At 48.5% G+C, this 23,903-nt stretch overlaps 1 protein-coding gene across 2 annotated transcripts in view; it reads left to right on the forward strand.

Annotated features, from left to right (window-relative positions):
* Nucleotides 1-23,903, forward strand: part of LOC146867129 (nucleolar RNA helicase 2-like) — a 796,160-nt gene that overhangs the window by 54,308 nt on the left and 717,949 nt on the right. For both annotated transcript variants that reach the window (XM_085603581.1, XM_085603582.1), the window contains exon 2: nucleotides 5,221-5,463. In XM_085603581.1, the coding sequence (XP_085459707.1) occupies nucleotides 5,221-5,463 (243 nt within the window). The remainder of the gene's footprint in view (nucleotides 1-5,220; nucleotides 5,464-23,903) is intronic.

A 23,903-nucleotide genomic window follows, 5' to 3' on the forward strand; every position in this document is an offset into this window, starting at 1 on the left:
CTCGTACCGCTTTATCACGCTTTAGCTTCCGTCTGGCAGGGGAAGAATCCCTCTGAGTAGGTGGTGTGTTCGGCTTCCGCAGGGGCGAGCCTGGTGGTGGAGTGCTGGGTCCAGTGTTTCGTCGAGTCTCCAGCCAGTCCCAAGCTTCATTCAGGGTAGTAAAGAAATGCCTCTCTGCATCCACAGTTACCCGGAGGCGTGCCGGGAACAACATAGCATAGGGGAGCTGCAGCTGGCGCAGTTTCCGCGTAACAGCCAGGAAGGAGGTTCTCTGGCGCTGCACCTCTCTGGTGTAATCCGGGAAGATCGTCACCCTACTGTTCCCAATCTGCAGGTCCTGTTTCTCTCTGGCTCGTTGCAGGAGGTAGTCTTGGTCACGATAGTGAAGTACCCTCCCCACCAGCGGGCGGGGAGGAGCTCCAGGCTTGGGCGGTCAAGCCGGAACTCTGTGAGCGCGCTAGAGTGCATAAAAGGGGGAGAGGCCCTCCGGGGCCACCTCCGCTTTTAGTCAAGCCTCCAGAAACTGGACAGCATCAGCCCCTTCCTCTCGTTCTGGGACTCCCACTATGCGCAGATAATTTTTTCGTGAGCGCCCCTCGCTGTCTTCAGCTCTCATTTCTAATACTTTGATTTCGGTTTCCACCACTTTCAGGACACGCTGTAGGGTAGAGACCGCCTCCGGGACTTCCTTCATGGCGTTCTCATTGACCGGTCACTCTCTCCTTAAGTTTACGGTGGTCATCTTTTAGCAAGGTGAGATCTGTCCCTATGGTGTCAATTTTTGTTTCCAGGGCTTCTCTCGAGGAGGTAATGGCCTGCATGATGTCGGCTATGGTAGGGTCTCTGGGAGCCCTCTCTGTTCGTCTTCCGGGCGCATCCTCATCATCCTCATCATCCTCAGTATGTTGCTCCGCTTCTTCCACTCCCAGGACCTCAAACCCCCTCCTTTTGGATGCTCTCCCCATAGTGAATCCTGCCACGATGAGTTGCGAAATGTTGTGGAGCTCTCGCAGGCCGTCAAGCTCATGGATAAGTATAGAGATCCAGGCGTCTTGTGAGGGATCTGTCAACCTTTGCTCCTCTGCGTCGGCCTTTGCCGATCAGCAGGTGTTGTACCACCACAGCGCAGACTCCGTTGGCTCGGCCTCTCCGGTATTTAAAGGAATGACTCCCGTGGTCTGTAGGGCTTGTGAATAGTGATAGTGAGCCTTGCAGGGGCCGTCTGTATCCACCCAAGTGATCCCACGATGCCAGCAAGTTGCCCAACGCCAGTCAGAAGGCTCTCATCCATCATTCACCAGCTGGCCTATATTTCCAGTGCCGCCACACGACTGCTGCCACCGAACGGAGCCTTGTCCAATCGCCACCTCACCGTGTAATATTGCTGGTCGAAGTCCAAGCCACACTCAGTCAGTGGTCTCTACAGTGCATCACAAGTATTGCACCGCGGCATTTCAACGTGTGTTGCGGTCCCCCTTGGTAGCAGGACGTCACTTCGCGGTAGTCAACCTTCCGCTCAAGAGGGGAGCTCAGTACAGGTAGATTCCGGCCTCTCTCCACTTCATCAATTCCGCCCCGCAGGAGCTACGAGACCTCGCTGTTCGAGCCACCTCCTAGTCACTCGGGTACCCAGCAGGCTCCGGTCTCGGTGCTCCCCCATTGCTCTTGTCGCTGCCCCACCGTCCGTGTTGCAGCCCCGGACCCAGGGCGTGCGTTTCAGCTGCTAATCAGCTCTTCCATAGGTAGCGTTCCCCACCACACTGCTACGCTTGGCTGTCTGCTTATGTCTTCACCGGGTCTCTCCATCGCCTCCTGGAGCCGCAATTTTGGAAGCGCTACTCGATGCAAGCGTGCACTGCTGGCCCCGGCCCTCCAATGCGCACTTCCCAGGTCTTCACCTCAGTGGACCCCTGTTGCTGGTTGAGTTCCGGTACTCCACACAGCCACTCAAATTCAGAGCTCAAAACTCCTGTCGCTGCAGTGAATGGAGATCTCGTTCAGCACGCGGCCATCTTAGCGCCGCCGCAGTCAGAGACTGAGCGGGGCAATGAACTGCTTTTTTACCCCTTCTCACGGCACCACCGCTCCTCAGCAGAGATCCTGTAAGGGCATCAGACGTTCCGCCAGAGAGTGCGCGGCGGGGGGCCCTCAGTGTCTCGGGATCATTAGTAGTGGAGGGAGGCCACGGAGGAGCTCCGCTTCTCCTTACATCGTCGTCAAGCCACCCCCCCATCGTGCATTTTGATTGCTTAATATTGTATTCTTATTTTAACACACTTTTAAAATAAACATTTCGTGTCTTGTTTAGAGATTGGTGGACGGAAAACGCTACCATAAATGTCCTATTAGCCATTTTACAGGTGCATTATTGCCTAAGGGCATTTGTAATACAGCAGATAGTAAGTACCTGGCATTTGGACGTAGTAGCCCACCCTCCAGCCTCGAAGTAAAGCCCGTAATCTCCTTGCGCATTTTGAGGCAGCCTATTTTATTCAAAGTGTAAAATAGTTTTAAAATAATGACTTGCATATTCACAGTGCTTTCAAACACTCATGATGACCTCAAAATGGTAGAGGAACCTGTCTTTTTTGTTGCTTCTTGTAACTTATGGTGTTGCGTTCTCTCTGCCTCTTCACCCACGTGCAAGGTGCCCATGAAAGACACAGGCCCCGATTGTAAACTCTGTATATCCGTATTCTATTCCCCACAATTATAAGAGCCTGGCACAAAGAAAGTTGCGTGGCCGCTAGGTGTGCCGCGCTGGTTAAAAAAAAAAGTTCCACGAGGCCTGCGGCCGCCCGAGTAAAAGTTAGTGCTGGCAGGCCGTGAGCCACATGATGTTTTCGTGGTCCTGCCCGCCCTGCACACGTGCTCCTGCGAAGGTGGGTTGGTGGTAAAAAGCTGTAGTTAAGCATAAATCATAAACATAAGCGTCTTGTTGGCCTTTGTTGTGTGTGATTGACAGAACAAAATCAGGAGGGAGGCACTAGCTGCTGCCGAAGAGATGGAGTAAATGGGGAGGAGGAGGAGTCAGCTGCAGCCCAGGGGAGGGAGAAAGGTTGGCTGCATGCAGTTCCTGAGCTTAAAGAAGCAAAAAGGAGAAAAGAGTCAGCTGAAACGAATACATAAATAGTAACCGGATGTGTAACAGGCCAGTCCTTATGGGAGATTAAAATAAGAGAAAAGGTGGTACTAAGGAGGGACTACTAAGCCTATTAACCAATGAAAAGCCACCATTTACACAGGACAGAAACGGGAGCTAATAAAGTTGGGCCAAAAGTGGGTGGAGCTAATGACCATATCCTCAGTACAGCATTTCTCGAAGTGACTGCGCAAGCGCTGCCTAGGCGGGACCTGAAGAATCATGCAGTGGCTCCTGAGGTTAGTGCGGCAACACTGGAAAGACCACGGCTACAAAGGAGAAGCAAACCAGACCCTGCAGTGCTTCTTTCTGTGTTAGACACGACCGTCCAAGTGGTGAAGACTGTGGCGAGGTGGAGTTGTTTCGATGCATCAGAAGCACTGGAGTTGGGTTGCTCCCCCACCCCTTTTAAATCCTTGTTGGAATGTCGGTGAAGAGGCTTGCGTTCAAGTGCAGACTCTCATGACTGGCAACTTAATTTGACTAAGTCCTGTTAATTCCTTTAAAACGGCGAGCTGTTCATTCATTCTCTTATTGCATGTTTAGGGCATTTTTAAATGTAACGAGTGGCATTCTTGCTGGTGTACAGGTGAAAGGAGAATGCCACAGTATTCCAGATGTTTTCCGTCACATACTTAAAGACATGGTTGCTTCATAAGTAAAATACAAAGATCTCTGTATTATTCTATCAGCAGCTTGGAAGGAGCAGTCAAGGCACTTAAATCAAGTGGTGGCAATGACCATCACTTGATCCACAATCCATCCGGTCTCGGATCTAAGAGACAACCCCTCCTGGTGGAGGATAAGACCCTATGATGTAACAATATGTGACTTGTTCCACCCAATGTAGATTTTCCTGTGGTGTACGAACACTGAGTTTCCCTACAATTTTAGTGTTACAACTTTCCGCTCCTACATCTCTTCAACTCTTTTTGATTTTGTATGTTTACCCAATTGAAGTTGAGCGGAACAAGGACTTCTCTCTCCCTCTTTTGAATATTGAGAACACAAAAATATACCAATAAGTAACAGAAAGATGACCAGTCCAACTTTGCAAAGGACCTTCCACTGTGTGGCAACATGTTTTCCTGCACTTTTAGTAACTTTTCAACCGTTTGTGCTAGAAATTCTTTTTTCTTGTTAAAATCTGCAGATTATGGATTATGTGGCAAATATGGTAATTCTATAAGTATTCAAAAATCGCAGCGGCTGCACAATCCCATAATTCCAGTGGCCTTGCCTATGAGGTACAATATTGATTGGGTATAGTAGTGTAGTCGGGAATTTAACTTTATAGACAGAAATAATGTGCTGTTGACCTTGGGATTTATAGAGGTATTCTATGTTCCCCTGCCTCCCTCCATGGCCCAATGCTTTACCCCTCCAGTTGGAGAAGATACTTCACAATTAAGGTTAGATTTTTCACATTCCCCTTCTATCTCCTAACTCAGTTTACCAGTAGCACTAACTTTCCTCTTGTGTTTATTTCTAATAACCACCATCTTTTTGAACATTTAATTTTCAAGGTTTGGGGAGTTGCATAGATAGACCTGCAGTTTATCCTAGACCTAGCAATTTTGAATACCCTTAGGCATAAGATCAAATAGGATCACATCATCTGCATATATTTAAGAATGAATTGGGCGTAACCCTAGCATCATAAGGCAACCTGCAGAATTGGTAATTGTTCTGGGATGATCATACACATATAGGAGGCAGGGAAGTGAGGCCAATAAGCAGCGCTGCATTAGCCCATTCTCGGTCTGTCTTCAAAGACTATCCTCTAGCACCACCCATAATCACCTTATAACAGGTCGTAGAGTGTAGCGCAATGATACATTTAATATGTTGTTAGTACTCTTAAATATCCCTCTTCCCCCCCCACTGTGCAGTCTTTCTCTGATGACCATTCCTCAATTTTGAGTTTTCAAATAAATCCTAGATCTGATCAGGGAATGACTGATTTTTCTTTGGTTGTAAGTGTAACTGTGGCAGTTCTCTCATTTTATAATGTTTTCTTGCTAAATCAAGTTGTTGCTCTCTGTTTTAGTTTTAACTATGTATTTTTATTTTAACAGAAGGAAAAAAAAGAGAAAAAGTCAAAGGAACATAAAAAGTCAAAGAAGTTAAAACATCTTAAAGAAAATAACTCTGACGACCTTAAAGCTCCTAAATCCAAGAAGATGAAAAAAGAAAATAGCAGCTGCCAGTTGGAAGATCAAAGTCCCCAAGCAACAGATGTAAGCATTGGAGTCTATGAGTCCAAATCCTTTTCAGATTCTGGTGAAGAAAGCAGAGAGTATAACAGTGGTATTGAGCAGGTAATGTTTGTACTTTATCTCTGTATTCGTCATCTGGCTATTCATACATTTGTGTTGATAATATAAATATGTTCTCTATTTACTAAAGGGCCCCCCAATTTAAATAGCAATCTGAAATCAGAGTTCTACCCAATAGGCTCTTTATGTTCATTACACATTCTAATATTTCCATGTGTCTTTGAAAACCTAAAATTCTCTGCAATAGAAAGAAATCTCTCTAAGTACAAGGCATTTTTGTCCAGTTTGAATATTTTCTTTGTGTTTTGATTTTTAATTAAACTAATGCAGTTAAAAAAAAAAAGACCCACTGCAAATGAAAAAAGCCTTGAAAGCGCTGATGGAAGCCTGTTGTCCTAATTTTCACCTTTTCCAAAGCAGAGCAAGCATTGGCAATGCCAATAGGTTAGTTTTATAGGAATGGTTTATGGTAATGTGAAGCATTACAAGTAAATAGCATGGAAGTAGATGTGTGGAAGCAAAGAACTGTAGAATAGCTTAAAAGGTCAGGTGACAGCTGCACTGTCAAGCCAAACCTCAAAATCCAAGTAGGTTAAGGACTGCATCTTCTATTCATGCTGCTGCCAAAGAAAAACATAAATTATCTGGACGTATGACGGAACCACTCATGACATTACCACGCAACCCTTTACAACATATCCCTTACCATGCATATGCTAATACCACACATGCCTTTACAACAAAAATGTAAGTATGAAGCATCTCTCTCTCTCTCTATCTCTTCATCTTACCCCTACTCACCCTGAACCACCCGGGCCTCCCTAATAACCTTACCCACCCTAAAATTACCTTGCCACCCAAATACTCTTACCAACCCTAAAAATGCCCTTGCTACCCAAATACTTTTACCTACCCAATACCCTCACCCACCCCTAAACATATATAATTACCTACTGGCGGTCACCAGTAGGTAGCTAAAGTTAGGACCATGTTTCCATCGAAAAAGCATTTTTTGACTTGGCTATAACTTTGGCATCGTTTGACCAATCGTCATGAAATTTCACCTAAAAAGTGTCAAGGTGGGTTCTATTGTCATGGAAAATTTGGGGGTGATCCGTGCAGTGGTGACCGAGAAGTTGGGGCGTGAAATAAGGTTGCTTTTGTAATGTTAATTCTGATAGAAATCTTTAGCCACACCTACAGCCCAAACCGCTGAACGGACTTGCACCAAATTTGGCAGGGAGGTAGATGTCTGTTCAAGGAAGTGCCTTTTACTTATTTGGTGTAAATTCGTTCAGTATGCCTGGAGAAATGTAAGTTTAAAATTATAGTGATAGCTCTGGTCGAGATTTCTTCGCGAACAAAGAAAGCTTGTGTAGGGAAATGCACTGCTCTGATTGGCTGCCAACACTTCAACCAGGAAGTGTTGGCAGCCATCTTGGAACTCGACTTCAAGCCGAATTCCCCCAAAAAAGTGAAAACAAATAAAAGGGGGCAGGGTAGGAATACCCCGACCCCAAGCCATGGTCTTGGGGTCCTGCTGGGACCTCGCAATGGTGTAAAACCATTAAAAAAAACAAATTGCGTCAAATTGGCGATATCGAATTTGCAGCAATTGTTTTTAAAAAACCAAGTGCGTGCTCCCTGCACTTGCTTTAAAATAACCCCCAGGTGGGATATTGTAAGAAAGTGGCTCTGTATATACTGTCCCCAAATAGGTACAGTGTGTATACAGAGTCCACCGTCCCCAGAGGTTTGGCAGAGGCTAAAGTTGGATATAACCTTACTCTCTAAAGTGGTAGCTTGGTCGAGCAGTAAGGCAGTATCAGAGGACAGTGTAAAGCATTTGTTGTACACACTCAGTCAGCAAATGGTTTCACACACTCAAGAACTGAACTCTCGGCCAATGGTTTGTATATAAAAATATATAGTTTTATTTTAGAACCAACAATAGATGCTTTAGTTAAATACTTTCAATAGGCAATTGACTTTTGAATACAGTAGATACAGTTGTTGCAATAGGCAACACAATTCAAACACAATTATAACATTGAGCTCAATGGGAATTTCTTAATAAATGCAATTAATTACTTTTTGGATTACTTTTCTAACCACAGGACTGGATCCTAAATTCAGTCCTGGGACATTTCCTGGAAACAGGTGAGTAAATGTGTTTTGGTCAAAGGTATGATTTTTAAGGAATATTATTGTATTTCAAAAGTTGACACTTCGAAACTTTTTCACATAGAATCACCAATGTTATCCTACGGGAGGACATTCACTTAGCATTTAAGTGGGGTTATCGTTACTTTTTCTTACTCAGTGCTGGATCCAGCACTGGTGCATCTCCTGTAAACAGGTGAAAGAAATCGTTTTTGTTACACAGGCGATTTTTAAGGAATATTTGTAAGTTTCAAAAATCGACCCTTAGAAGAATTTCTGGCAAAAACCAGGCAATGTTATCCTATGGAGGAAAATCAAGTTATCGGTAAGTACAGTTGTGATTACTTTTCAGGGTCAGTGCTGGGCACCAAGATCCAGCACTGTGATCTCTCCTGAGTGAGTGATTTCGTTTTTGTTGATCGGCTGATATTTAGTGAATATTTTAAAGTTTCAATTCTCGACACTTACAGGGGCGGCTGGTGACATTTTAAAGTGGTGAGGCGTAAAATGATTGGTATACTTCACCGTTGCGAGCGAGCGTAGCGAGCGAGCCCAAACCCCTATAAGGAGGGTTCAGGGGGGTTCTCCCCCCGAGAAAATTTTGAAAGAAGAGAAATGGTGCATTTTCAAGCAAATTTGAGAAAGCAGGAAGGTTAATAAAGCAATTGTGAAAGTGCAGTTATAACATTAATAAAGAGATGTCATATAACATAGGTAGCTGCTTATTCAGTGTAAAACCACAGAGCTTCATAACAGACTTCGAGATACAATGCATTTCTGAGTACCTCACTCACAGATGTTTTTTATTTAACAAACTAAACTGGTTGCAAAGTAGCAGCATTCAACATTGTTTACTTTTTGTAAATGAAATCAGCACGTCTCTCTCTAAGAGCAGCAAACTTTTCAATAACTTTAGTGTTAAAGTTCGGGATTTTCTGAACTAGCTTGCTCTCTACAGAGAGCATTGCCAAAGCATTGAGTCTTTCCTCAAGCATGGTGTTTCTCAGGAATGTCTTAATCCTCTTTAAGGCTGAAAAACATCGTTCAAAGTTTCATAAACTCAGCAAAGCACAATACAGAATAAAACTCCACCACATCCAACACCACAGCCGAGCCACCCCCATGGTACAGTGAGGCTTGTAGGCAAGCCAGAGATGATCTAACTGTGGTGGTTAAGAAATATATACAGACAGACAACAAAAACAGAAGAAAGCTGTACTAGAAGGCACATGTTGAAGCAAAAAGGGACTGGAATTCAGAGAATTGGTGCACACTTGTAGAGGCCTCAAGACTGAAGGATTGTCAATTATTTTGGCACCTTTTGCCGAAAGGGACATCTAAGCAGACAAGTGAAACTGACTTTCATATATAGTCTTATGTCTGAGAAGAGTACTTTACAAATCTTTACTTGGGCAAAGTTTAGGACTGCAGTCTAGAACTAGTACAGGTCTGCAGTACAGAATAAGCACAGGCTGATTAAATTAGTTTTTCAATCGAGGAAACTGTCTCAGCTATTAGCTCTATGCAGAATGGGAAAGCTCTGGGACTGGACAGACTCCCAGGAGATTTGTTCAGACATCGCATCAGCACGGAGAATGATGGGAATGACGACAATTAGAGCTGCGTCTTAAGGCTTGCAGGACAGCTGATAAGGACTCCGACTCCGTCATTTAATGTAGTGATCTTAATAACGCACATGGAGGTCACAGGTTACGATGTCATCGTGGACAACTCAACCTTTCATCCTTCTGAGGTCACTAAAATGAAATCCTTTATAAGGGGGCCAGAATGGTCAATGTAATATACAGTTCTCCTACACTACAATAATGTGATAAAATGTGCCATAAAAACATAAGGGCATAGATTCACTCATGTATTTATTGTATGTCAAAAGGTTTTCTGAAAGGGGAGGGGTCACTTTCACATGGTCATAGTTTACAGTCTGGATTTTACTTTAAAAAAGACGATGCCTCGATCTATGACTACCCCCCCCGCTGTGAATGTTGACTGGCAAAGGAACCCCTCACTGTCCACGGCCGAACAGACTGCGTCCTTACTAGTACGGACTACAACACCCAGAAGGCATTAGACTGACACACGAGAGACTAAAACTGCAAAGTGTACTCGTTGTGACGAGCGCAGTGAGAGAGTACTCGCAGCAAGGCCGCCAGGCCTGGCCTCTTCCCGTCAGCAGTGTGAACTGCGGCCCCCTTCATTCCTTTTCAAGATCTCAACAAACGTATTTAGATAAGTATCATTCTTAAGCTATTCGGAACAGGATCGATGCCAAATAAAGACTTTTTCCTCGGAGGTCGGTCCCCTTTAACAATTAAAGGCATTCTGGGTAAGAAGTGTTGCTTGCTTCAAACTAATTCATCGAACGCACCTGGTAAAAGCTTTTCATAAGGAACCCCCCCCCCAAAAAATGTAAATCGGAGTAGCTGACATTAAACTATTCGGGCATTTGGGTTTCGGATCTTGGCACATGTAGAGACTTTTAGGCGCTCTATTTCCATTTAGGTTTCCAAAGCTCTCGTCACACGTGCCTCGAAGCCCCCTTGTAGTTACCTTGATTGTGCACTCATGTTGCCGAGACCATTGCCCTTTGATGCGGGGGTGGAACGTGGACCCAGGCGCGCAACACCCATTGGATTCACAGGGCTTCAGCCCCCCCCCGTCGTGTGTGGCAGCCCGGGATGAGACAGCTTCCCGGGCTATCACACAGCCGCACCCGAGCACTTCACAGGTCTCTAAAAGAGCATTTGCATGTTAATGAGGCCTTGCTGGTGTTTCACCCCTTCTAAGAGCCCGTGCAGCTCCACTCTGCCTATGGCTTAAAAGATTCAGCCCCCCCCCCCGAAATTTTTTCTTAGCCCCCCCCCCGAAATTTGGCTCTAGTTGCGCCTCTGCGTGGACCCCCCCCCCCTCCCCAGCTTCCAACATGCCTTTGGCACTTCCAGCCACCGGCGGTCGTGTAAACAAAACATGCCTTAGATTAGATTCTGGGACATGTCTGCCCTCAGACGCAGGAGCAGAGCCACACCACAGGTCCCAGAATTGTATGCGAGGATTGACGAGCAGGTGCGGGCTGGAGGTGCGCACAGGGGTCAGGGGTGCGCACAGCGGTCAAGGCCACGCACGGGATAGTAACTATGTATGCAGATTTCTATAACGTAAACGCGGCCCACGAAGCTCTTGACGGAAGATGATCCGTTTTAAATAATGATGAGCACACATTTGCTCTGCAATAAGTGATGTAAAAGAACCCCCTTTATTAAAATTAATTTTCTTAAAACTACTCCTCTAAACAGATTCCACCTCGCGCATCACGTATAAGAATCTCTATAGGCAATTAGATCTCGCTGTGTTGCACAGAGAACACAGTAATTCATTTTTCATTACTTGCGCCGCCACCCCTCGAATAAATCCTACCGCCCCCCCTACTCCTACTCTGTATGTATAATGGCGCACTGCTCGAGACCTGCTAAGTGCGTAGCAGGAAATGAAGCTTAGCTTAATAAAAAGTAAGTAAAACACCCTCGTCACATTAGAACGACAGTACTCACCAATGGACAAGTCAGGGCACTGAGGCAGTCAACAAGAAAATTGTCACCACCACGACGAGTCAGTCGGAGTCAACAATCAACACACACCGTCACCGACACTGTCACACGACGGGGCTCCTGTACGCACCGCCGCCACGAGGTGTGTACGCAGAGACAGACAGTGGCACCACCGCGTGCGTGATGGCGCGACAGAATTGCATAGAGTGCGCAGCGCACCTCATGGCCAATCACTGTCACTCTGTTCAGACTAAGCCACAGGGATTGGCCATAGTTGCGCGGCACCCAATGCAGTTACTCCTAGGCTGTCTCAGGCTCTCTCAGCCAATCCAGAGACGCTGCATTAGCAGCGCCTGCCCTGGATTGGCGAAAGAGCACGGATAGGGCTCGTCCGGATACCGAGAGACGGGGCTGCTGCAGAGGCAACCCTCAGCCTCTCGGCCCCCTCCTCTCACTACTAGTACACATGGCTACAGTGCGGCGAATGCGCATGCTCGTGCTTGTCGTGAGACAAACTCGAGCATGCGCAGATAAAATGCGAGCCGCTGCCGTTACTGTGCACTGTCTGTCACTCACTGTCAGTGCTCGCCCCCCGGCCCCTTCACCGCGGCTCGCATTGCCTCGCAATCAGCTATTCAATTTCATGATGATTGCATTGCTGGTCCGTCTCAGCTGTGACGCGTGCGTGCGTTCGCGGTAAGTGGGGCTCCGCCCCTGCGCCCCAATGGACGCACCGCCGCTGGACACTTAGAAGAATTTCCAAGTGAAACCAGTCAATGTTACCCTATAGAGGAAAAGTGAGTTATTGGCTTTTGGGTAAGTACTCAACTGTCAGAGTTAAGGTTCTAGGCATAGACTCGGGGGTCTCCCAGGGTCAGGTAGGTTCAGTTGTTACACCCTCAGCGGCACAGGGGCAGCCGGGCGCAGAGAGAGTTAGGCACAATGTTAGCTTATGGTGGGCAGGGGGCCTTTGGTTGCTGGCTGCTAGCAGGCAGGCCACGCGGCTGTGGGAGCTGGGCTCCTGGTCACTCACTCAGGGCAAGTGGGGAAGAAAAATAGGACAGAGGTTGCACTCCCAGGGGCACTCGGGCGGCTGGGTGCAGGGTGCTTTTGAGCCGTCGGGTGCTCAATGGATTTCAGTGTAGAAGCTCTAAGACGAACAAAGGCTGCAAGCTCGGGGACGAAGATTCTTCAGGTGCGACAACCACTTCGAGAGGTAAGTTGGGAAGCTGTAGGTTAGGTAGGCACCCAGGAGCTGGGCACAGGGGGCCGCAGGGCGCCGGGTGCATGGGTCTCTTTTTCGCGTCGGGAAATCTTACCCTTAGCTGGTCGTGGTTGGAGGGGTCCCTGGTTCTGAGGCTGCAGGCGTAGTCCGGAGCGTCGAGGTGGGTCCTTGGGTGCCGGATTGTTGGTCACAGTTGCCAGGGGAACGTACTCGTGGTTTTTGTCCACTCCGGCACAGGCCAGGCTTGGCGGGTGCAGAGTGTGCAGGAGTCGCCGTTCCTGGTTGGCACCAGCGGCTTGTTACTTGCTTTGAGCAGAACCACTGCTTGTGGGAGTCCCAGTCTTTTAGAGTCACAAGGCAGTCCGGTCCTCCGGGGTTTTTGAGGTTGCTGACCACTGGAGACGCCGGGTTTTAGCAGGAGCAGGTTTGAGGGTCGACAGGCCTGTAGGGCTGCGGCCAAGTCAGTTGGTGTCTTCCTCTTGTTAGCAGCTGCACGGCAGGTCTTCTTTCTTCTTGTTCTTCTTGCTTGTTTCGGATTCGGGATTTGAGGAAGGTAGGATCAGGGTGCCCCTAAATACTAAATTTAGGGGCGTTACAGATAGGTAAAGGGCAGGGACCAATGGGTCCCTTCCCTGGGGTGGGTACACCCCCTATCCTGCCACTCTCCAGTGGGAGGGGGGCAGGAGCCTAATCCTGATTGGGCAGGGCTCCCCATCCTCAAGATGGCGAGAGCCCCGAGTTGTGCTTCACCTCGCCTCCCCCACCTGAGGGGTGGGGTCGGCAGAGGCTGGCACACCCAGTTTCCTCCCTTGGGGTTTCCCGCCAGTCTTCCCGCCAGAGTGGGGGTTAGAACCGGTGGGGGCCAGTTGCTGAGTACAGCAAGTGGCCTGGAGAAGCTCACAAAGGCGGCATGCCTTTGAAGCTTCCCCTGCCCATCCTGGTACCTCGCCCAGGATGTGCATTGTTGCAGGCCCAGGAGAGCGAATGGCTCTATACCCAGGGGTCCAGCAACATGTCTGCTGGGTGGCAGCCTTGGCAGCCTCTCAGACAGGACGTGGATTGTGGGTTAGGTTCAGGGGGCAACTCTAAGTGGCCCTCTGTTGTGCATCTTACATTAAATTCCACCCTGGCATCAGTGTGGGTTTAATGTGCTGAGAAGTTTGATATCAAACTTCTCAGTCTTCAGTGCAGGCATCACGGTGCTGTGGAGTGCGTGATGACTACCTCCCAGCACCATATACTCTTAATGGCAGCACTGCACTTACAGTGCCCAGGAATGGACCTGGGTACTGTAGGGGTACAGGGCTCATGCACCTGTACCCACACCACTGGCATAGTGCACCCAGCTAGAGGAGTGACTGAGGTATGCCAGGGCAGTGTTTGTGGGCATAGCACACAGGGATGTGTGCCATGTCGACTGTTTTGCACTACACCAAGACACTCAGTGCGTGTGTCAGGGTACAGGGCCTCTAAGGGTGGCACAATAAGTGCTGCAGCCCTTGAAGGCCTTCTCTGGTCACAAGGCCCTGGGTACCTAGGGTACCATTTACCAGGGGCCGACATGTGGCCAGAGATGCCAATGGGATTTAGGCTTCATGCAGTTTTAGGGAAGGAACAAACGCCCTGGGTACCTGATTGGCAGGAGCCCAGGGCACACTCAGTCAAAGTACATAGCAATTCAGCAAAAAGTGGGGGCATACCAGGCAAGAAAGATGGCACTTTCTCACTGCTATGTCCCAGGTACATATGCTAATCATAGGTGGAGTGCGCATGGGGCCCCGCTCCTAGGGCTTATGAAAGCCCCGGGGATCACCATCCACCAATTAACCCCCCCCCCCCCCCCTCCTGGGCAAATGTGAGCAAAGGAGGGGGGGAGCAGAGCGGCCATGTCATGGGGTACCTTATGGCATGGCGGGAGCACTGGTCCCGCCATGCCATAGCAATTAGTGTGCTCCACTCTGAACAAGGCAGTTGCCTGGTAAGAAGGGTGTAAAAAGCAATGCCGGCTCCCGCAGGAGGTGGAAGCCGGCCAGGACCACTGCGGCCTTCAGCTTCACCCTGTAGTCCCCAACAAAGAGGCATGTCCCCGGGGGATGGGGTCCCCGGTGCCGAAATCTATCTGGGGAGGGGGTTGGGGGGACGCTGCCCTTCTCCAGTTTTATTAAAATGTAAAAACATGGGTGAGGCCCAGGGTGATGCGGTCCCCGGGGCCCAAAAGGTTCAAGGGCAGGGGAGCCACGCGCCCCCCCCCCTGCCTAAAAAACAAAAAATAAGCTGTGAACTCTACAGAGGCCAGCCCCCTTTTTCCACTACTTAAACGCACCTCCTGGTGCACTTCTAGTTGGGTGGCTGAAGCCCCCTTTGCTGCTAAGGCTCGTTAGTGGCCAACTAGTCCTCCTGTTTCCTCCAGTAAGCCTCACGCAGTAAGATTGCTGGGAGGTTGTCAAAGGCCATGCCCCCTTTCTCCATCACTCTGCAGACGCACCTCTCGGTGCACTTCTGGTGGGGGGCTGACGTCCCCTTGCTTTCTGAGGACCTCCGGACTAAAGCAGCAGTGCGCCTGGAGTCTCGTTTGAGGAGTGGTGGAGAAAGGGGACGTGGCCTCTGACTACCTCTCAGCAGTCCAGCTGTGTGGTTCTTGCTAGAGTTAACAGGAGGGCTAGTTGGCCCCCAATGACCCGCAAGAATAACTGGCCATCTTTCTGGCTTTAAAAGCTTTCAGAACCATCATTCACGGAAGCACGGTGTTGATCCGGACGGACAACACAACGTGCATGCACTACATCAACAAGCAAGGAGGCACGAGGTCCGTTCTGTTGTCCCTTCAGGCTCAAAAGATTTGGGATTGGGCGATTCAACATCACATTGCCCTCACAGCAGTACATGTTCCGGGAGCGTCCAACATTCTGGCGGATTCCCTAAGCAGATCCTCCACGACCAATCACGAGTGGGAATTGCACCAACCCACTTTGGAGCACATATTCCAGCTATGGGGTCCCCCGAATCTGGATCTTTTTGCAACCTATCTGAACCGGAAATGCCAGTTCTACGCAAGTTGGCTTCCCCAACCAAAGTCATGCGGGAACGCCTTTTTGATGAACTGGTCCACAATTTATGCTTACGCCTTTCCACCGATTTCCTCTAGTCCCCAAGGTTCTACGGAAAATGAGGAAAGAACCCTGTCGGCTCATCCTAATAGCCCCCCGATGGCCTCGACAAATATGGTTCACGGAGCTGCTGCTACTGTCTCAGTGCGAACCAATCATGCTTCGTCCTCTTCCGAATCTTTTGACCATGGAACACGGTCAAATTTGTCATCCCGATCCTGCGTCTCTACACTTAGCGGCTTGGAACCTGAGTACTTTGAATTTGTGAATTTGGACATCCCTTTGGAGTGCAGAGAAGTCTTAGCAAAGGCTACAGCTCCTTCTACTGTAAAAACTTATAAACTCAAATGGAAACGATTTTGTTCATGGTGCAATGATGCCAAAATTCATCCCATACATTCCAAGCCAGAGCAACTTTTACCTTTCTTTTTGCATCTAGCAAAATCAGGCCTTTCATATGCTACCCTTAAAGTCTTTTTAGCGGCAATCTCACGATTCCGTCAAGATGGCTCTAACTCCCTTTACTCGTCAAGAGTAATGCAACAGTTTTTCAAAGGACTTTTTCGGATGTTTCCTCCGATACGTCGGCCTCCTCCTCCATGGCATTTAAACATTGTATTGGCACAGCTCATGAAATCACCATTCGAGCCAATCCATAAGGTCAGCCTCAAACATGTCACGTGGAAGACTTCTCTTCTCCTAGCTCTTACATCTTCATGCCGGGTCAGTGACTTGCAAGCATTTACCATTAACCCACCTTTTCTTCAATTTACTAAGGACTCTGCCCTGCTTCGCACCAATCCGGCCTATAGCCCTAAAGTGCCATCTGATTTCCACCTCAATCAGCCGGTTGTTTTAAAAAGGTTTTTTCCTAATCCTCAAACTTTTGCAGAAAAGTCACTTCATTCTTTGGATGTCAAGAGATGTCTCAAATTTTATCTTCAAAGAACTGCTGCCATTCGTAAAAATGACCAACTCTTTGTCGCCTACGGACGCATGCGACAAGGTCATCCTGTCACCAAACAATCTATAGCACGTTGGATATCCTCTGCTATTACCTTTTGCCATCAAGAAGCAGGAAAACCTCTTGCTGCTGCCGTGAAAGCGCACTTCACAAGGAAGGTTTCTTCTTCTACTGCGCTTTTTGCTGGAGTCCCTCTTCAATCCATCTGTAGAGCGGCGACTTGGTCCAGCAGACACACCTTTACGAGACACTACTGTCTGGATGCTGCAGACGACACGGACACAGCCGTGGGACAAGCAGTCCTTCGTAATCTTTTTAAATAAGGTGAGCCTCTGGGGTCCTACATCCAGAGGACCGTATTTACTCTTACTACTCCGCAACACACGACCTGCATGTCCGACTGGACAGGGTGTTGGGATCTCGTTCCCTCCTGCCGTTGGTGGAGTGTTCGGAATACTTGGGACGGACACACTCCGATCATAACCCCCTGCGGATACAGCTCCGATGGGATGTGGAACGGCCCCCTATCCCTACATGGCGCCTCCAACCAGCTGCGCTGGAGGATCCCGAATTCCGCTCCTCATTGGGAACAGCCATACTGGCATACTTTGAGCTTAATGAGGGCACTGCGAGTAACGCACTGGTGGAATGGGACGCCCTCAAAACAACGCTCAGAGGACATTGCTTGGGGGCCACGTGGAATATACGGAGGCAGTTATCGAAGGACCTTGCCTGCCTTGAATCCCAGCTGTTGCAGCATGAACGCGAGGGCGAGGGTGGGGGCAGCCACTCCGGTTACCTGAAGGAGCTACGGACGCGGCATGTGGCGCTCCTGGAGCGTTTACGTTGCCATAATTACGCAGCCCACACAGCCCGCACACATGCCACAGCAGACAGGGCGGGCCGCCTACTTGCTTGGTTGCTAAGACAAGACGATTCCCGAGCCCCGATTGCTGCCATGCGTACACGCGAGGGAGAAATGGTGTGCACACAACGGGAGATTCATAGGGTCATGGTAGAGCATTATGCAGGGCTTTACCAGTCCGGGATTAGTGGTGCGAACCTCGAGATAGCGGCATTTCTTGAACGGCTCCAGCTGCCCACAACCTCAGCTGCCCAACAGGAGGAACTTAACCGCCCCTCACTCTGGAGGAGATAGGGGAGGCAATTGCGTCCATGGCGTCAGGGAAGACGCCGGGACCGGATGGCATGCCGGCCGAATTTTACAAAGCTTACCGGGAGACCCTAGTGCCTCAATTGCACGCTCTCTTCGCCGTAGCGATGGAAGAAAATACGCTACCCCCCTCGATGCGTGAGGCGTATCTGGTATCCCTGTTGAAGCCTGGCCGAGACCCAATGGCCTTGGGATCTTACCGACCGCTGGCGCTCCTCAACGCAGATTATAAAATACTGGCTAAAACTCTAGCGGACCGTTTGGCGCCAGTGGTCGCAACGCTGGTTCACAGGGATCAAAATGGGTTTGTTCCCAAGAGATCCACGTCATTGAACCTGCGGAGATTTTTCAGGGTGGCGACGGACAGCATCCATGAGTGGCCTAGGGCAGGTTGCTTAATGTTGGACCTGGAAAAGGCCTTTGATAGTTTGGAATGGGGGTACTTGTCAACATTGTTGCAGCGATATAATCTGGGGTTGGACTTTTTGCAGATGGTTGGCCTGTTGTACAAGAATCCCTCGGTTCGGGTACGCCTGGGTCCGTACGTGTCGGAGACCGTGCCTGTCTGCAGGGGCACTAGACAGGGGTGCCCGCTATCGCCGCTCCTGTTCGCGCTGGCGATTGAGCCCCTGGCGGTGGCACTGCGCACATTGATGGGAGACGGCATCCAATTGGGAGACGCAGTTCATCAAGTGTCATTGTATGCAGATGATCTGCTAGTATATGTGAGGGATGTCGAAAATATCCCAGCACAGCTGGACCACATATTGCAGGACTTCGCTGCTGTGTCAGGGTTGCGGGTAAATGCCAACAAGTCCTGTCTTTATGCGTTCGGGGAGGGGCGGCTGGACCCGGGCTACACTCTCAATGGGGAAAGGGTGATGTGGAAAGGGGACACTTTTCGGTACCTGGGGGTACAGATATATCGCCAACCGTCTGACCTTTTTGATGGAAATCTGGGCAGGGCTCTCACAGCCATTAAGTCGCAGATGCGGTTCTGGGGCACATTGCCACTTACGGTCACGGGCAGGGTGGCATTATCGAAAATGGTGGTTCTGCCAAGACTCCTGTATTATTTTTCTAACCTGCCATTGTATGTCCCTGCGGCATTTTTTGCCATGTTCTCCAGAACGCTCCGGGACTTCATCTGGGGGAATAGCCGGCATAGGCTGTCACTAGCAAAATTGTACCTTCCGACTGACCAGGGGGGGACTTGCGGCACCCTGCTTCGAGCACTACTACCTAGCCGCTCAGTTACAATGGGTTGCTCGCTGGTTTGCGGATAGAGGCCGAGAGGACACGGCCTCAACGCTACCCCCTTACTCACTGGAGCGACTCCTGGGGCTTTTTCACCCGACGGCCAGGCGAGCGACGCCAGAGCCGCTTCTTCTGAGCGTGGCGTATAGATGTTACAGCAGAAGCCTATTTCTTACCAGAGCTCTAACCCCATATGCGCCGGCGTTACCGCTGGAGGGATCCCCAAGCGGGTTGGGGACACTCACCACCCGCACGCTCACGGACTGGCGGGATGCTGATGTATACACCCTGGGAGATCTGTACCGTGACGGTGCCCTTCGGTCATATGATCAGCTGATGGAGGAGGAGGGATTGCCCCCAGGACAGTTCCTTCTGCATCGCTCACTTGTTGCATCCCTGACAACGAAATGGGGGGACGTGTCCACGGAGCCTCCTCAGCACCTCACCATACAATACCTACACGTTATGGGACGTGGTAGGCGTCTGATCCGCTGGTTCGCGGCGTCGCTGCGTACTCATGCAGCGATAGCGCTGGAATCTCTCAGACATAAGTGGGAAGCTGACATGGGTAGGCCACTGGAGGATAGGGAATGGGAGCGTGTGTTGGGGAGCCCAGTGCGCATACCCAGAAATATGAGGTTCAGGCAGATCCAGCTGTTCATTATACATAGGGCGTACCTCACACCGGAGGCAGTCAACATGTATTTCCACCGTACAGATGCAGGGTGTCCCAGATGCGCCGAGCTGGGGGTGGGTATAGTTCATATGTTATGGAGCTGTAGCCGACTTCATACGTACTGGCATAAAATCAGCAGGTTACTACATGCATGCGCTGGCAGTGCCCTACCGTTTGAGTGGACCGTATATCTGTTACACCTGTTCCGCAACACCTGTTCCGCAGAACTCCGGCCACGAAGGTAGTGTCCCGGTTTATAGACCTGGGTATGATAGTAGCTAAGAGACTGCTCACCAAGAGATGGAAGGCGCAGGACCCGCCTCACTCGCTGGCATGGAGAAATTCACTGCTCACCTAAAATAAGGTGAGCCTCTGATGCTTCCCTCCTCCTGCACACAAGGTACTTTTATTTATTATGTATAGTAGATATATCTATATATAGATCTTTTATATGCATATAGTCTTCTGCACTGTATATGCTGTTTTGATTCTTATGTACCTTGTAGTATTCTGCTTCACTACTCTTATTCAAGCATGTGAATCTATGAAAGACACCCCAATACTGGAGAAGAACAAATGTTACTTACCTGTAAACTGTGGTTCTCCAGTATTGGTGTCTTTCATAGATTCACATGCGACCCACCCACCTCCCCTCAGAGGCTCTATTGTGTATTTGACTTTGTCACTCTTGTGCTATGAAAATCTGAGAGCCTGAGTCTCTGGGGAGAGGGTTCTAGAGGGTGTGGACGCCTGATTGGCTGGATTTGGCCTAGAACATAATGACAGTGATGTTATAGAGGTGACAAGTTGTCTATCTGTGAAAACTCTATGGTTTTTTCTTTCTTTTATGCCTAATGGGCATGGGTTGTTACTACATTGCTTTGTTATGTACCGTGGGACTCCCACTTCGACGACGGGGAATATTCAAGCATGTGAATCTATGAAAGACACCAATACTGGAGAAACACAGTTTACAGGTAAGTAACATTTGTTCGTATGCATCTGTTCTTGCCATGTAGAGCTGCAGAGCCACACACGCCCACCCACCTCCCCGGGACCTGTATCTGTTCCAGCATTGTCTTACTTAGACATCACACATGGACATCTCTCTCTTTTCTACAAACTCCATTTCCCATCATGGCTAAAAACAATCTAACGATGGAGTTGATGCCCATGCGCACTGATGTCCAAGGGAGGAGTCACCTATCTCGTGACCACAAAGACTTCTTCCGAAGACAACAACAACCTGCAAGCATCCGAGCCCAACACCAGATGGCGATCTACTATCCTAGTGTGTGGCTCTGCAGCTCTACATACCAAGAACAGATGCATACTGGTAAGTAGCATATTCCTACCTACCTGACCCTGGGAGACTCCTGAGTCTTACCCCAGAACCTTAACTCTGCAAGTAGAGTACTTACCTAAAAGCCGATAACTCACATTTTCTCCATAGGGTAACATTGACTGGTTTTCACTTGGAAATTCTTCTAAGTGTCGAGTTTTGAAACTTTAAAATATTCACTAGAAATCACCCGATCAACAAAAACAAAATTACTCACCTGCCATCAGGAGAGATCCCAGCACTGACCCTTACAACTGCGATTTTCCGATAACCAAACTTTCCTCCATAGGATAACATTGCCTAGTTTTTGCCAGAAATTCTTCTAAGTGTCGATTTTTGAAACATACAAATATTCCTTAAAAATCGCCTGTGTAACAAAAACGATTTCTTTCAACTGTAATTGATATTGCATTTACTTAAAGATTCCCATTGAGCTCAATGTTATAATTGTTTAACTTGTGTTGCCTCTTGCAACAACTGTAACTATTGCATTTAAAAGTCTATTGCTTATTGAAAGTATTCAAGTAGAGCATTTCATTCTGAGAAAGTATTTTGATACCTACTTGTGGTTCTAAAATAAAACAATTGTATATTTTTATATACAAACCATTGGCCTAGAGTTCAGTTCTAGAGTGTGTGAGACCATTTTCTGACTGCGTGTGTACAACAAATGCTTTACACTGTCCTCTGATACTGCCTTACTGCTCGATCAAGCTACCACTTTAGAGAGTAAGGTTATATCTAACATTAACCTCTGCCAAACCTCTGGGGACTGTTGGACTCTGTACACACTGTACCTTACCTTGGTGCAGTATATACAGAACCACTTTCTTACATTGGTGGATCAGCGGTGGGATACAAAATTGCTTTTGTTGGACTACTTGGTTACCATCTGATCACACGACAGACCTCTTAAATTACCTTTAGAATTCTGATTTTCCTAAATTGGTCTTTCCAAAATACTAAAAGTCTTGTCAGGGCCTTGCTTAAGTCTCCTTAGAATTTTAGAGAAATAAGTCACTGTAGTCCAGGGTAGCGGGTTAGAACTGTCTTGTTAAAATGTCTCAAACGAACCCAGCTACTAGTGAAGGTAATACCATGCAGGACCTGATTGAGGAGCTCGACCTCACACCGTACTTACACTTGTCTTTCAAGGAATTGAGGTCCTTATGCAAACTAAAAAATATACAAATGGGCTTGCATCCAACCAAACAAGGGCTCCAGGAGCTCCTGGCTGAGTATACTCAGGACCACCCCTCTGAACATGGTGATGACCAGTCAGAAGGGGAAAGGGAGGAGGATAGTGACCCCCCCCCACCCACCAATAATCCCTAGGTAGGAAAGGGACCCCATACCCTTAACTCCAAGAATCAACCTCTGGGGACCTAGAGACCACATAGGTGGACCAGGTCCCAGAGGAAACACTGGGGAACTCCCTAGTGAAGAGGGCAGCTTTTTAGCAAAGCTGGCCAAGAGATTAGAACTAGAGTCCAGAGTCCTGGCTCTAGAGAAAGGAAGGAGATGAGTTTAGCACCCATCAATGGTGGCAGCAATGCAAATAATAAGGATAAAGAGCAGTCTTATGATCCTAAAAAAAGGGATTGTCCCTAAATTTGAGCAAGGTGATGACATAACCAAATGGTTTACAGCCTTTGAGAGGGCTTGTGACATGAGAAAAGTAAAGAAACCTCGCTGTGGAGCACTCCTGTGGGAACTGTTCTCTGGCAACTGCAGAGACAGGCTTCTGACCCTCTCTGGGTCAGATGCAGGGTCTGGGCTCACCACTGAGGAGTATAGAATTAGATTCAGGGGGGCTCACAAAACCCAGACTCAGTCCTGGATTGATTTTGTAGACTAGTCAGTAAAGACACTGGGTGGTTGGTTAACTGGACACAATGTGCATGATTTTACTGGACTTTGCAATTTGTTTATGAAGGAACATATACTAAGTAATTGCACAAATGAAAAGTTATATCAGCATTTGGTAGACCTAGGTCTAATTTCTCCCCAAGAATTGAAAAGCAGGCAGACCACTGGGTCAAGACTAGGGTGACCAGGACAATCACTGGGGGTGACAAGAAGAAGGTGGTTACAAAACCTCCCCAGGGGAAAGGTGGTGAGAATCCCCAAAATAAAAAGTCTGAGTCTTTCAAAGGGCCCCAAAAACCTGTACAGGGGGGTGGGTCCCAAACTACTCCCTATGTGCCTCAGCCTTATAGGGGGGGAAGAACTTTGATCCCACAAAGGCCTGGTGTAACAACTGTAAGAAGTTGGGACACTTAACTGTAGATAAATCTGGCCCCCAAAACAAGGCCCCCAAGGCAACCAGTAGAGCTACACCTGGGGTGGCAAGTCTACAGATGAGATCAACAGTGTGCCCAGAGCAAATCAGGATGGACACTGAAGCAGTTCTAGTTCCAGAAGGGGAAGTTGAGTTTGCCACTGTAGCTGTGTGGCCACCCAACTTAAAGAAGTACTTACAATACCCCTGGGTTAATGGAACTAGGATAGAAGCTCTGAGGGATACAGGTGCCAGTGTCACTATGGTGAGAGACACACTGGTTGCCCCTGAGCAATACTTGATTGGGAAAACTTACCCAGTCACCAATGCTGACAGTGTTACCGCTAATCATCCAATGGCTATGATGGCATTCGGCTGGGGGGGCGGGGGGGGGGGGGGGGGGAGGTTACTGGCCTGAAACAGGTAGTGGTCTCTCAAAAGTTACCAGCTGCATGTCTGCTTGGCAATGACCTGGAAACCTCAGCCTGGGCTGAGGTTGAGTTGAAAGCCCATGCAGCCATGCTGGGTATCCCTGAATTGGTGTCTGTGCAAACAAAAGCAAGAGGAAGGGTGAGAAAGTAGGATTGGAGCCTAAAAGTATGGCCCAACCCACCAAGAAATAAAAGGTAAGAAGACTGGGGGACAAGCTTCCATACAGCAAACCACTCCAGGCCCCTCTCCTCAGGGAGAGGACTTGGACACCCCAGAGGGAACTGAGCCTATGGAGCTT

Source organism: Triturus cristatus, chromosome 1_2 (assembly GCF_964204655.1).
Source record: "Triturus cristatus chromosome 1_2, aTriCri1.1, whole genome shotgun sequence".
Classification (NCBI taxonomy): Eukaryota; Metazoa; Chordata; class Amphibia; order Caudata; family Salamandridae; genus Triturus; species Triturus cristatus.